This window comes from Rhopalosiphum maidis, chromosome 2, assembly GCF_003676215.2.
Source record: "Rhopalosiphum maidis isolate BTI-1 chromosome 2, ASM367621v3, whole genome shotgun sequence".
Lineage (NCBI taxonomy): Eukaryota > Metazoa > Arthropoda > Insecta > Hemiptera > Aphididae > Rhopalosiphum > Rhopalosiphum maidis.
The window spans coordinates 44908895-44925650 of record NC_040878.1 but is presented as its reverse complement, the minus strand read 5'-3'; the positions used below and the strand labels follow the sequence as shown (position 1 = coordinate 44925650).

At 24.7% G+C, this 16756-nt stretch overlaps 2 protein-coding genes across 2 annotated transcripts in view; one reads left to right on the top strand and one right to left on the bottom strand.

Annotated features, from left to right (window-relative positions):
- LOC113552140 (glutamate receptor 1-like) overlaps positions 1-16756 on the bottom strand; it is a 175047-nt gene that overhangs the window by 59156 nt on the left and 99135 nt on the right. The window contains exon 3 of the mRNA XM_026954849.1: positions 1608-1735. Within this exon, the coding sequence (XP_026810650.1) occupies positions 1608-1735 (128 nt within the window). The remainder of the gene's footprint in view (positions 1-1607; positions 1736-16756) is intronic.
- LOC113552141 lies at positions 8298-16206 on the top strand. The gene is given in 13 exon segments (XM_026954850.1): positions 8298-8505; positions 10228-10356; positions 11389-11547; positions 11876-12043; positions 12108-12287; positions 12355-12525; positions 12591-12839; positions 12906-13115; positions 14091-14204; positions 14206-14337; positions 14399-14503; positions 14565-14770; positions 16099-16206. Coding segments are annotated over 12 exon segments (1830 nt in total). The 5' UTR covers positions 8298-8505; the 3' UTR covers positions 16106-16206.

Genomic DNA, 16756 nt, shown 5'->3' with positions numbered 1-16756 from the left:
ATGATTAACGCATGATTATATATTATATCACATTATGTTTTAGTAGAGTATACCCTTATATACCGATATATATCATTATATGTGAAAAATACAAAGTACCTACGTTTTAGTGTTGTATATCAGATAATTCACATTGATCTTGTAAAAGTGATGTGTAACTTACAATATTTGCATGATGGTTTATTTGGATAAATATTACAAGAAATATCTTGTTAACAGAAATGACTTTATTTCAATATTTTTATCACAATCACATACCAACATGAAAAAAGTAAATACCCATGATTTTTTTTTTCAATATACAATTGATTATACCCGTGCTATTTAAATATATTAAGTATAGGTAAAGTAATTCTTTTCAGTAAAAAAAATGTATTATTTTATTGTCAACATTAATCTCAACTAGTTTTATTTCTAAGTATAACTTAAATTTAAAAGCATTTGGTTTGCGACTTTCGTCGTAATGTTATAATATTATACAATGTAAATAATAAAGTTTACATAGTTATTTGTTTATTTATAAAAATTAAGAGTGTAGATGATTGATTTAAAAAGTTTAGAATAAAATAGAGTAAGCTACTGAAATAGCAAAATATTTTATATTTATAGTATTTATAGTTTTACAATAGAAAATAATCGTATTTCTTTAAAGGTTTTAATGATATTGCTATAATTTAAAAACTATTTATCTATAGGAACTTTAAATTTTTCGCCATTGCGTACCTATTATTATTTTCTATATACCTACACAATGACATTTTTCAAAATATTTAGACTTATTTTAAGCTATTAATACCATAAACATATTTACAATTTACACCATTATATATATAAAAGTTGTAACATCGGTATTTATTCATACATTAATAAAAATAATTTATGATATACTTATATGCTATAATTTTGGTATACTTACCAATTAATCATCAAAAATATCTTTATATAATTATATAATATACTTCTATTATAGAGGCTTACATACAATCTCTGCTTAGAAATATTTTTCGTATGCAATAATTTAATTTTGAATTCAATTTTAATATATCAGTTAGCCATTAACCTCCTAAGGCCCAACACGTATTTAAATTGTATAGTACCACAAGCCCAATGTCTATTTCAATGGACATATCAAACACATGTTTATCCTTCAAAATTATTACTAATTTAAGCAAAACATATAGCTATAAATTGTAAAGAATAGCTTATGAATTTTGGAATATTTGTGGAAAATTATACAAAATAATGGTAAATAAATATATTGCTTTATAGAATTACTAATCTTTAACCATTTTTAAATAAGCCGTCAATTTGAATTTATTTTCGAATTTATTCTAGGTACTTCATTTTAGAGTTAAGACATTCACGAATATTATGATTTATAGGAACTTAAGGCTTTAGCGTCAAAATTTTTTTCTGTAATACAGCGCTATATTAAAAACCTATATTTGTATTTATGTTTAAGCGCATTTATCATTTTTTGAGTGTATTTTCAAACTATGGTTTTTAAATTATAAAAATATATTACATAAAATAATTATAATATAGACGATTGATAAATAATTAATAAATAATAACTAATGGAAAATATGTATTGTTTATTTCCTTACTTGCTCGGGAAACCATGGTGTCACAAATGGCATTTGGAATGTATTGCTATAGGAATGTAATGTATCAAATGAATCTGGGCTGACACTTCCCAACATAGAATAAACACCTCGCGAAAACTGAATGCAAACTGAAAAAAAAATAACAATAAATAAATAAGTGTAACAACAGGGAAAATGCAAGTGAATGAGCTTATAAGTCGTTTTAAACAATATCTTATTCATATTGCATGAATCTAGTAAGGAGGTTGGGCAAATATCTATCACAAAATAACACAATCGATCTATTTTCTATTACTATTTATCACCTAATATAGCTCACCATTAAATTTTAGTTATCAAAATGTACGTAGTATAAGTAATATTTTAATTATATTATAAGACACATTTATATTTTATAAACCTACTTTTTTGTTAACTACTATTTTTTTTTTTTATAACTTGTAATTTTTTTTGTCCTATACAAATCTGATCATTTTTGTTAAATACTATAAATATTGTTCATACTTCACGTAATACAGCTAGTTCTGTCGCAAAAAACATGCACACAACACTGCTAAGTCGTGAAAAAAACACGCACGCAACTCATCGGATTTATTATGAGAAAACCGGGGTAAATATTGTGCAAATGGTTCATCCCTATGAGGCGATAACACTAGGGAAAAAAAATTATAAAAAAACCACTCACGCAATTCGTCTTAGATAATGATTTTCGCTCTTTGAAACACCGTATTTATAATTTATATTATATATAATATTATTTTATAAGCCCGGAATGAAAAAAATAAGAACATTACGAGAATACCATTAACATAAATGATTAGGGATTTTAGTTTATAAATGTATAGAAATCTGAACTCTTATAGTATATTCAACATAAAGGTACACATACTTTTAAATTTATACCTTCAAATTTTAGCACATTTTTCCCGATTTTTTGTTTAATTTGATTGAACACAATTTATATCAAACCCCTTGTTGGCTTATAGGATTTTAAAATTTCATGAAATTTATTTTCTTGAAATATTTCATTGCAATGAAAAATAAAATATAAATTATTATATCTTAAAGTTTATAATCACGTCAACTTGCAAATAAAAATGTTCATAAGTTGGTTTATTGTGTGAAACAAAGAAAATATTTATAATAAATAATAATAATAATAATAACCAATAAGGACCTATTAATAATACAAGTGATAAATATCAAAAATTCATAGTGCATATTTTTGCATATTTACTATCAATATTTTCTATATATAACCAATATATTATTTCTATTAAACTATAACCGAATACATTTAAAAAAAGAAAAAATATTTTTCAATATTTCAAAAAGAGTGAAATTTAGAACCTATAACATGGTATTTTTCATATTTTTATCAATTACAATTGTATGAATTAATTTTATATACTACAACTGAACAGGCTCATAGATATATTCTTTATCATTTTTAACACATATACGGCTATACCTAAATATTTTAAAATTTATTTTTATTTTTAATATGAACATCATGAAAATAAAAATTTCTTGTTTTAACAAGAATTAATTTATTTGTGATGAATTTATTGAAACTTAAACTGCGTTTTAAAGAATTTTTTTGGGGAATTTTAAATACATTTATAATATTTTATAATCCATTAAACTCACTTTTATTTAGGTGTATTGCTACTTATTACTTAGGTATTTATATATATTACTTGTATAATCTAATATAATCTGTAAACAATATCAAAGTTTATTTTTCATAAAGGGCCTAACCATAGACGTCTCGATGTATTTATTTAGAAAAATATAATCTTCAACAATTAAAAATTATTACTGTATTTACATATCAAAAACTCATATTTTATTGTTTATCATAATTATAAATAATTTTTAGTTAACCTGTAAACTGAAAATAATAATACTTAATTTTTGTTTTTATATTAAGTACTTTAAAATCTGGTATGGCTATTTTATGTAAATATTATAAAATTTGAAATATTAACATACATTAGGTGTTCAAATAGTTATACAAGCCACAAGGTTTAAAGTTTCGATAGGTAACGGGTTGAAGAGTAGATGTATATAAGGTATTCGTAGACATTGGGTATGCATAATAAGAGTTAAGGATAAAGATAGTGATACACTATCAGTAGATATACTAATAATTTATAATATATTTTAACTATATCGTAATATTTTTATATACTCAGTAAATGTAATTAAAATCTTGAATTAAATAATAGTCAATTTTTTATATATGTTTAACATATATTAAATTGATTAACTTGTATTACTTATGTACCTTATTTTCACTTTTAATTAATTCCTAGTTAATAACAAATAGTCATTGATCAGTGATTAGTATTCAATTCCTATTATAATATACTCCAACATGATTTATAAAATACTTTACCATTTTTAACTTTCAATAAACCATACAATTACACGATATCACTGTTATCTGTTGAATATACAGCCTTTGATTATATTTGTATATAATATATTAATATTTCAACCATTTAAGATTCTTATCCATTTCGTAAAATGAATAGAAATTGTATTCATTTAACAAAACAAAACTTCATTTTTTTACTCAACAGTTTAGGGTAACTACACAATATAAATAATTTTTCATGGAACAGGCAAGCAAATTAAGAAGTAGGTACTTAGATACTTGTTCTGTAATCTAAACATTCACATAGGTACCGAAACAAAACATAATATTTTAATTAATCTGAATTAAAATCATTAAACTTTAAATAAAAACGATTACCTAATTTAATTCAGTTATATATTCTGGTAAATTATTAAATAATTATTTATAAGTAGGTAAATATGAGATAATATTGAACAACTTTTTATTGTAATTTACAAATACGAATAATTAAAATAAAATAGTTTTAATTGCAATATTTTGAGATAAATGATAAATATGTATCATCAAAAATGAAGAAGCGTTTTTGAAAAAAACTATAGAATAGTAAATATAACACGAACTCTACAAATATTAATTTTCTTATAATTTGACTTATCCATATTTTATTAATTTTGCTTCATTTTTTACTGAAACAATATATATATATTACATATTTTATTTACCTTTCCTACTTTAAGGAATATATACGTGATGATTTTAAGCAAATCATTTTTATATTTTTATGTCACGGGAGGTTTGAAGATCAGAAGATATAATTCTTATTATATAATATATGAGACCAAAGCAGGCATTGTAAGTTCGTTGACCCGGAACTGACGTGTAATAGGAAATCAAAAACATTCAAATTCTAAAATAATAATATTTATGATGATGTATTAAAACAGCTACTAACCTAATATCCTAATAATACACATAGAGTCCAACTCCTCAATTAAAATGATAATAATCTTTCTGTCGTCTAACCCTTTAGATTAACCTAGATGATTTAAACTCAGCGTAAAGATGGAAAGTTTTATTCAAGAAATATAAATAACTCATAAGCATCATTGGCGTTATTATTTATATGTATCTAGTAGATATATACAAGATAGTAGACTTTAATGAAACTCTATATATGAAATTAAAAAAAAATTATATGAAACTTAACCTAAATATTATTGTGCATCAAATTAATTCAATCTAACTTCAAAAATAATAATAAATGATAATTTAAAATATACATACCTATTTTTTTTTTATATGCATTATTTTTTATATGTTATTTTAAATAATTAATTAAGTATAATATTCTTTGAAGTAACATACTATATAGTACCTATACATAGGTACCTACTATAAACATACATTAACAGTACACCAAAGATTATTGTAATCATTTATAAAGCATTATTAAGTATTTTATAAATAAAAATGAAAATTTTCAATGCAAAATACAATTGTTATGTTGATTTTTAACTATATTATAGGCAGGAATATAATGTGGCCACTGGCCATAATCTAAGACTGTGCTTCACGCAATATCGGTGATGGCTGATGACAACAGTCAACAATACAATGTATTTTGCTCCATCGACAACATAAAGTAATGTATTATAGGTATTATTAGGCTATTCAATAGGAGTGATTACTGATTAATATTACTCTATGATCAAGACGTGATCAACACCGACAAGTGCATCTTGCATTTCACTGTTACCAGCGGCCACACTCCGGGACGGCTGGTTAATATTTACTGATGTGTTTGGTGGCTAGACTGTAGGATACTAGATTGTGAACAGTTTGATTTAGCGTTATTGCTGGGAAAACCGAACCGCTGCCCAATCGGCAATCATAGTCAAACGTCCAGCCTGGTCCGGGCGATAAAACAATAAAACGTTGTGGTTAACTACCATTAACCATTTTGAATATTTTGATTGTCGTGTGTCGGCCATTTTGAATCAAAACGAAAAATATTCATTCAATATTTACGCACTACGCAGCGCAAATCCGAAATAACGATGGAAAACAATTTGTGGACGCGCGAGTTCGAATCCACTTCTGAAAATCTGAACTGTTAAGACTAAAATATAGTGCTTATATCATCATTTATCGGCAGAAATAGGGCATGTGGCTCTTATCCGAAAGAAGCACTAGGCACCAAGTCAATTTATTGACACTTTTCGTTAAATTAAAATAGGAAAAACACCAGTTGACAACACAGTGTGAACATTAAAATACAAACTAGACAAACCAATTTATATTACCATTATATTATTATATAGAAAAGTTCGAGTGTGCAGACAAGATGCAATCGCTGTTTCGAATGTTTCGATCATACACTGAAGCGCTCACACAAACACAACTATAGACAAATATATAATAATTATTAATTATTATACATTTATAAATGAATACAGTGCCTATACGCTGGGTGTCCGGGTTCACCTTCACACGCCGGTGACAAAGGCATTAACAATGTTATCATCATATCGCCGTTATCACACTTCAATTAATAAAACTATAAATATAGAAGAAACAAAATTAAATTGATTTAGGAGATAGGTAGTAAGGTACCTATTTAATATTTACCACTTGCCTACTTACCTACTCAAACAATTACTATTAATAAATATTCTTCTATTAAAACAGATACTATCAAATTCAAGAATTCAAGATATATTTATTAATATTTTATAATTCAGTAAACCGATTGCAAAGTAAAATATTCTTTTGAAAAGTGTAATGTGTTTTGTCTAAAACGATTTCTAATTATTATATAAATTAGGTACTTAATGTACTAGGTAGTTCCACAGGAACATTAAAGTGGCTTTAGGAAATACACGTAAGAAGAAGGATCAAAAGTCATTTTTAAAAACCAACATAACAAAAACTGTACACGAAATTTCTTTTTCTACAATTTGTATGCATTTAGTTTTTATTATTACAAACCAACATATAATATAAATTATGTACGTTTTATTATAAAATCCAATATCTATGTGCATTTTAAAGACATACCTGCGCTACGTTAATACATTACTCGTTAGTTCAATGAATCTCGTGATCACATAACGATTAATGCGACGTAGACAAAAGTCAAATACGTAGCAAAGTTGGTAGGGGCAGGCGGCCAGGGTATCAGTTTACGATCACTCCATCACCACATTCTAAGATTTTTGACATTTCTTAAAATATATATATATTACGTATCTACTTATTTTAGTTTTAAATGTACCATATTTTTAAAATTTTAAACTTTTATTTTTATATTTTAACATGAACTAAAAATATTACATTGTTTACTGATTTTTCTTGTATATCATAGTCCTTATGTTGTACTTAATTAAAATTAAAATAGTATGGTCAATATGAATAATAGATGTATATCAATAATAATATAGAGTACCCACCTATAAATGTTAATGCTACCGCCTAATTTATGAAGTTACTCTTAAGTCATAACAGTCGTAACTAAGACAGAATATAATATTATACTTAAACCATATTTACTTTTTCAATTCTTACGGTACTAAACAACTACCGCTTATTTTATATCACACAATGCATTGTAACTTTATATTATGTTTAACAAAAAATAAAATTACGTAAAATTGGTTTGATCGTTCCTAAAAGATCAAGTAGAATTAGGTAATATCATTGAATATAGAATAGCTGAATAGACTATTCTATAATCAATGGTAATATGACGGTATACAACAGGTGCATATATTAAATTGATAGAACGAGTTGTCAAATTAGATTTTTGATACAGAAGATAGAAAATTAAAATTATTATGATAATGGTCTAAGATAATATTATTTATTAGTTTATTACCTTTAGATTATCCAAATTCATTGGATTTATTAATAATCCGTTTGTTGAAAATGAAATAATTTTTTGTATAGCCCAAAACCAAATTAGTCAATTTAATAAAAATATGTTGCATAAAGATAGAAATATTTAATCACATTAAACGATTAAACATAACTTTAACTAGTAACTATTAACTAATAACTATATGGATTTAATATGTATATTGTATATCACATATATTCTAATATTATGTAATATTTGTAATGCGGGCGCCAAAACTAGCGTCAATATTAATAATATTTTAATGAATCACGTGACATAATCGAAACTGTACGCTCTTCAGGGAATAATGGTCACACTGTTCTAAAATAGGTTGGTGTTTCTGCATGTACACTATTTTTGTCTTAAATATAATAATAATTAATAATTATTTCTGTGTTACCTTGATTTCTTTGCAGTGTAGTTTATTCAATCGAACCGACCGCCGACGATTCGGACACGAACCTCGATTATTACTATGACGCTGTCATAAGGTATCACGACACACCGATTCGTAAAACAACCGTAACATTCGCTTTTGAGTTTTGTTCAGTAGAGACTAGAGATCTAACCCCTCTTTAGTGTTCGCCATCACCGGTTACTTTACTATTGCACGTTTCAATTTTGATAATTATATCAAGGTAAGTGACCGTTAAAGCGACGGCTGTATGCGTGTTCGTGTAAGAACTTTTTGTAGGCACATCCATACTTTGATACTTATCAAGTTGTAAAGTTATAACACCATTTTATCCTTGATGTAGGTATACGTACTGACGCTCTTAAATTTTCGAAAATTCAATTGTGGGTAGTTAGCGATATTTTATTGGACGCGGAAGTACAATATAATTAATAATTTATATACGGTATGCTGAATTATACATAATTTTAACGCGGCTAGTTGTTTTTATGCATAGTGGGAGTAAGGCTCTTCATAATGTGACGTTATTATTATTATAATTATTGTTTCGATGGATTTGCCGTTTTTATCTTATTGCTATTGAGTTGGATTATAGTTAAATTTATAATTTAAACCAATATAAACGTTTTTTTTTGTTTTAAATATCAATAATTTTTCAAAATTAAAGAATTAATTTAAACTTTATAATAGTTTGTTTGGTAGATAGTAGATACACACACAACTTAATTTTTTTGTTAGTACTTACCTATCCACTATGAATATACATTACATAGGTTGTAGATACCTATGTAATATAAATCTGTATATATTAATAAGTATTTTTTTGTGTACTTATTTCATATTTGAATTGGTTTAATTAATCAATACTTAGTTGACCAGATCTTGATTAGGTATTAAAATATAGTTAAATACTTTTTTGTTGGTGGGGGTCTAAAATTATAATATGCATAAATTGTAACATATTTATATTATATGTAATCCCATAAATGAATTATGTACTATATTTTTTATGTAATACCCATTTATTTACTCAAAATTATTTCATAATTCAGAAATCTAAACATGAAAACTGCACACTAAATTTGTTTTAATATTTTAATTCATTACTTTTTAAAATAAAGTATAAGCAACTTTAAAGAGTATGAACATTTTTTTTAATCAATATGAAAAAATGTGGATATAAATATTTTGAAATCCTTGTTAACAATGAGGCAACTATCTAGAGTAAGTAAGTACTCTACTAAGTATGTAGGTACTAGAGTTTTTAGTAAGTAACTAGAAAATTTATTTAACAATATTGAAATATTTGTTATTATCTAGTTAATAAAGTTCTTAATCATATTTATAAAGTTTTCTTTTTCATTCTTTTATTATATTTAAAAATTACAAATTAGTTGTTATGAAGTCTGCTGGTTATATATATTTACTAATTAATTAGATATGCTATAAATTGTTTATAATAACATTCAAGGGACCCGAAAAAATATATCATAATAATAGTAAGTCAATACCAATCGAAATAAAAAAAAAAAAATGTACAAGTCAGTACCTATACTCAGTCAAGCGAGAGAACACGCCATAGTCTTACATAAATCTCTTCTACTTATTCCCATATAACACCATGCCATATTGGAAGTGGTCCCAATGGCAAGGCGTCACACTAGAATTGACATGCTCTTTCACTAAAAACTGAGAATATACACTATATTGAATTGAAATTAAAAAATATTAACTCTTATTATGTATATTGTTAAGAAGTAAAGCGTCTTCTCATTGCATTATATTAAGTAATCATTTTTTTATTATTTTTGTTTGTAACATGTTTAACATATAAGTTATTGAATTATATGCTGGTTTTATATAATATACACCTAACACCTAACAATTTATATAGATATAAAAAAGTTTTAACATAAGGTATACTATATTTATTTTATTTTTTTAGATGTCAAGTTTTGATAATAATGAAAGTTGGATACATAACAATAAAGATAATAGTAATATCAGTCTAAACATTAAACAACACATTAAACACGGTCATCATAGAGCAAAGTACATTTTTACTGATGATCCTGTAAGTCTAAAATTACAACAAATTCTTAATTGCATTTTAGTAAAATAAATTATTTGTTTTACGAGAATAAATAATTTTAAGCATTTGTAAAACTATAGTGTTAACTAAAAGTATATCTAAATATTTATGAAAAATGGGTACCTATGAATTCTCATACTGCTTCCCTTAATCTCCAAAATCACCTTGATCGTTTCATGACTGCTTAGTATAAAAATTGGCATTTCAAAATCAAATCACTACACACTACATTCACTCTGTATTCCTCTCTGTCCAGTGGTTTCTAGATAATATCAAATTCTTACATCGCAACTGGCTGAATACTTAGGTCTAATTATTGACTGCCAGCTCACTTGGTCACATCACATTAAAACCAAAAGACTTGCCTTAAATGCACGCCTCTTTTTACTTAAGACTAATGGTCAACATCAAGCAAATTAAATCAAATACAAAACTTCTATTAATCCCGGTTTAAGCCAATGTGGACTTCTGGTTTCCAGCTGGCAATGCTAAAAAATTAAATACTTAAAAAATTCAAACTTTCCATAATAATTATCTTTGTAATATCACCAACTCATCACTGTATCTCAAACCTAGAACTACTTACTGATCTAAGTACCAAAACTGTCTATGAAAAAGCAGTAACCTTTTATAAAAGATTCCACTCCAAACTTCTATCTTATATCTGACCTTGCCACTGTCACAATTCTTGGGGATCCCCCATAAAAAAAAACTAGTATTGTGACCCACTTAAGGTTTAATGACTAAAAATTTAAATTAACAAAAAAATAAAAAAACACCTGTTAGTAATGACAATATGAGAATTAAATACAACAAAATTATTATACTTAACTTTTATTTTTTATTCATAATATCTAATTGAAATACATGTTTGATATCTAAAATGTTATGCCTGCATACAATTGAAGTAGTTAATATACCATTAAAAGTATAATTAGATAGATTAACTAGAATTTAAACCAATAATAAATGCTCATTTTTTAATTATTGAAAAAAAATTAATTTTACTTTCAGACTGATATAATTGATCTAAATATCCAAAATTGTAATGGTTTTAATCATATACAAGCTTTACATGATTACTTGGAAGAAATGAATTTAGGAAAAGTTGAGTTTACTGTTTTTAAATGTAAATCAAAATCAAATATACCTGCTCATTATGCCAATATTAAGGTAATTTAATGTAGTTATCTATTATGCTTATTGTGTAGAAATATAAATTTATATTACAATATAGTTTATGTTTTGTTACTGCTTTAGTATTCAATATATTATATAATGTATCTGTTCTATGTTCTACTTTTCATGATTTAAATGTATAGTCTCCCCTATTTCACAAAAATGTTATTTAGTGTTTGTTATAAGTATTCAATATATTTAATTCATCATATCAGATCTTCATTTTTACTTTATTCATTATTTTAAATTTTGTCTTAATGTATTGTTTAAATGCATATTACTTGTATTTTATTTTGAAAGTAATAATCTCTTTAACTTTTAGCTGGGTAATGTGTCTCTTGCTAGTTCGTTCCCAGAAAAATATTCCCTTCCTGAAGTTGCTCAACAAGTAGCTGCACGTAATGCATTATCTATACTAAAGAAAACTCATAGTTATAAAAATATTCCCTTCACTCAAGATATGTCTATTGTTGCTAGAAGATTGGAAAAGGTTTGATTTTTAATTTGTAATTGAATTTTTTTTTTTAATTTGTTTTAATTGTTCTTATTTACAGGAATTACAAAAAAATTATGCCGGACTTTTCTGTGATAAAGTGGAAAATATTTATAAAGAAGTATATAGTGAACAATTACCTTCAAATTGGTTGAGTCTACTTAGTCGGTTAACATCAAATATTGTAATTGAAGACTTACCCAATCAGAACAAATCAATATTATACTATGATGCTTCTCCCGTATGTATAATAAAAAAATACAATTTAGAGATTTTAATTTTTTACAATATTTATTGCATTTTTGAAGGCTGATAAAAAAAAACAAAAACATAAAGAGTTTTTGAATATTTCTTTGACTGAATCTTCTGAGAACTTACTTGTTATGAAACTAGTTGATAAAACTGAAAGGACTGTAACTGTAGCTTCTGTAGACAGAAATTACACATTTTGGGTTCTTTTTGTTCATGACAGAATTAATGTAATTATGAGTTATTTTACTTCTTTATAACATAGTATTCTGGTGTAATATAAATTATTTTGTAGGACGATTATGACACTTTATTTAAACTAATGAATATGCCAAGTGAATCAAAACAATTTATTAAAATGTTTAGCATTGAGGTTTCTGATGTGTATGCAGTTCAAATGCATGATGAATGGTATAGATTTAAAGTCAGTAAAATTGAAGATGATAGTGTTACTGGCATTTTTATTGATTTGGGTATGGAGTGGTGTGTAACTAAAAATAATGTTATGTTTTTGCCTCCTAAGTTTTTAAAAGTATCTTCACAAGTAAGTTCATAATATTTTGTTAGTAACCTATTATTCAAAATTAATATTACATTAATATATTTTCAGGCTATAAAATGTGCTTTAACATCACTGTATTTTGCACCTTATTTTCAAGTTGCTCAAGAATTGTTTCATAAAGTATTATTTGGAAAAGAATTTACTTTAGTTCCAGATAATATTGAATGTGATATTCCATTAGTCACATTGTATGATGGAAAGTGTAATATGAATAATATGATTAGAGAAGCCATTATAGAAAAAACCAATTTTAATAAAGTATTACATTTTATATATTTTATATGTAATTAAATGGTCTAAAAACATATCTTAACATATAAAACTGATAAATATGTATTTCAAAGAATCATAAGAAAAGATTTTTAGCGATTGGTTTTAAAATCTAGTTAATACAAATGCATATTTTATTAACTAAAAATATTATAACTTTATTTTTAATGTTAAAACACTATAAAAAAGATAATGTCTAGAATTTGTTGTATGATCATGGTGCGCTAACTACCTCAATTATATTTGATAATCCCTAATTATAAATTGCTTCTGGAAATACTGAAATCAGCGCTCACTTTATGTGAATTTGACTATATATAAAATATATTATATATTAATTAATATTAATTATATTAAAATCTCTTGTATTAGATTGTTTTTCAGGAGTATCTAATTTTAAAATTGTGCATACAAATATGAAAAAGTACATTATAGCATGATTTATTGATGGACTAAGACGTTATATCCATATGTGTCTTACTAATGTACATTATAGCAAATTTTCGTTCAGCAGAACCTATTTTATGTTGTTAGCTTTAATATCCTAGTCATTTTACCTATTATGAAACTTAAAATTAAAAATATTATCTAGGAAATATTATTTTAAGGTTGTAATATTTTACATAGCTTTAACTCACTTTAAAATGGTAATATTAATAAAAGTATATGAGATGCCCTAGATAATATTCTTACCTTTAAGTTTGATTATAAGTAAATTTACTCTAATATTAAAGTTAACAACAAAATGGGTTCTGCTGCATGCAAATTTGCCATGATGTACGTTAATAAGATGGTGACAACACATGTGGGTATGACAGTCCTTTTAAATATATCTTTATTTTCTATGTTATAAGTAAAAAGTAAATTATTATTTAGTTCCTTAAAATATTACTTAAAATTAATTCATTTTTAATTAATGATTTATATTAACACTTAATTTATTATTTTTTAAAAAATTTCTAGATTCACAGAAAATGTGAAAAAGCTAGTCTCACTTGCGTTGCTGATGGCTATGTATATATACATCCACCAAATGGAACATTAACAATCATGGAGTCTATATTGGATACAATATCAGGCCTCTCAACCTCTTGATACCCTTTATTCCAAAAACAGCATTTCACCTCATAAGATATATCTTGTTAAATGCCCAGAACTTAATTTGTGGAGCAGAGCAATAGTTCATGATTTTATATTTACTGATCAAAAAGTTAGTTATTTTTATTTACTGAAATATTAATATGTATTTATATATTTATCTGTGTTTTTAGTTCAAAGTATACTTCATTGATTATGGTAACTATGGATTTATCGATCAAGATAAATTTATCGATTTACAGTCATTTGATTTATTGTTGTCTACTATTGGCCCTCAGGTAACATGTTTGAAGAAATTTATATTATTTGATCTTAAAAAATACCATTATGATATTATAGGCTTTGAAAGTGTCTTTTCATTTATTTCCACCGGAGAATCTTAAAGATCAATCTCGGTCCAGAGCATTATATGAAATGATCATTGATAAATCCTTGGATATAAATGTTATTTCAACTGATAGCGATGGTATTCAAGTAGTTGAAATATTTGATGCTGACGATCAAAATATAAATCGATTATCTTTTAATACCCAATTATATCAAAGGTATTGAATATATGTAATATTATTATTAAAAAAATAGTACTTAATAACAATATTATTGTTTTTAATATATTATTAACTAAGGCTGAAACTTATAATGTATAACTACCATAATAGATAATCTTTAGCCATATAGTTCATAGTTCCATAAATATTATTTCATATCTATTTATTATTTTCTTTTATAGTTATAAAATTTTTACTAATTTGATTTTTATACATATTGTGGTAACTCTTGTACAAAAATTATTTTTATTTTCTTGTGATAATACGAAACTTAATGATTTGTATAACTATTTATAACTGATAGCATTAAATTATTACATTTGGGAAAAGTGAATAGGAAATTAATATTTTTTTTATCTTTATAATGATAATATGGGGCCACAAATTATTTAATTGAAAATATTTTGTACACTAATTGATTTATTTAACGTTAAATACTCATAATTTAAGAAAATATAGAAAGTATAATGTATATATTTTAACTAATTTTAAGTTACAATATTTTTTGCTATTTCTATCATAATTTTTTAAGTTTTCTAGTCTTTGATAACATGCATTTTTAATTTTGTATTCAGAAACAGAATATTATCATTTCAATTTATAAAATCAAATTTTAAACTAATAGTTTAGGATTTATAAGTATTTAAAGTTTAAATGAGTAGAGTAGTGGACTTAATATATTGAGGAATATCCCTGTACCACTCCACTCAGCATTTAAACTTAAAATATTTACAATTTGTAATTGCTTAGTTACTTTTAATTCAATTTGTGTGTTTGAAGTACTTTAAAAACATTGTACTTTAGACAAAGAAATTTTAAAAATTAAAAAAAATATATATGTTTAACACCTTTAAGTGGTACAACTAACATATATTTAAAAAATATTTTATAAATTATGAGTATCTTGCGTTAAATAGACCATCCAGTTAATTTTACACTATATAAGTACAGTATTATATTAATTTTAATAGTGATTAAATTACAATTTTACCAATTAAGATTATATCAAGTGATTTACAGTTTATGTGGATATTTTTTTTTTTTTTAAACACACTAGCAAGAATTTTAATGATATCGCATTAGTTGTTACATTTTTACTATATTGATTAAAAATATTATTTATTTTTGCAATAGCCCCCAGCTATGCAAGGGTTCATAAATCTCAATGTAAATTATTTATTATCTGAATAATACTATAATGTCTAAATTAACAATGTATCAATTGCACAATAAAATTAAATGTTTTCTGCAAACTTGCTTGACTTTTTTCAATTAACAATATGTGAGAATGAGTATACTAATATTTAATTCATTTTTTTTTTCAGTGTTTAGCTGAACATTTTTATGGAATTACATGCCAGACTTGATCATAACTTATAAGTGAAATATTTATTAATTTGTAGTATAAATATTATATTATTTAAAAAGTCACCTGTTTTTTTTTTTTATGTTATGTTAATATTTAATTTTTTTTTTATTTTATATAAATATTTTAAAAATTATAAAACTGAATACAAATATAAACAAACTTAATTTATGCAGAATAATTGATTTTATATTTATTTTTATTAAGTATACTATATCAATTAATAAAGTTCTTAACATATTTATTATTAACTTAACTATGTCAGTGGTGCATTTAGGAAGGTGGAGATTTACTTTAATGCCAAGTTTTAGTGTCCAGAAAAATGAAACGACCATCTTTATAATGATCAAAAAAAATGTATCAGTGGTCAATTTTTTTAATTAGATTTGTCAAAATCATCGCATATATTTTTTTGTTACATAAAAAACAAGGCCTCATCTACCAGTCATTGGCCTCAGTCATCACTTATATTATAGTAATATGTTTTACCTTTTTACAATTTTATTTCAATTGCTTGCAACTCTTTTGATTTACAGTTGAATGCTGTAAATATAAGTTCAAACTAAAAGTATGTAGTTTAAAATTAATCTAAATAGGTAAATAGAAATTTAATATTC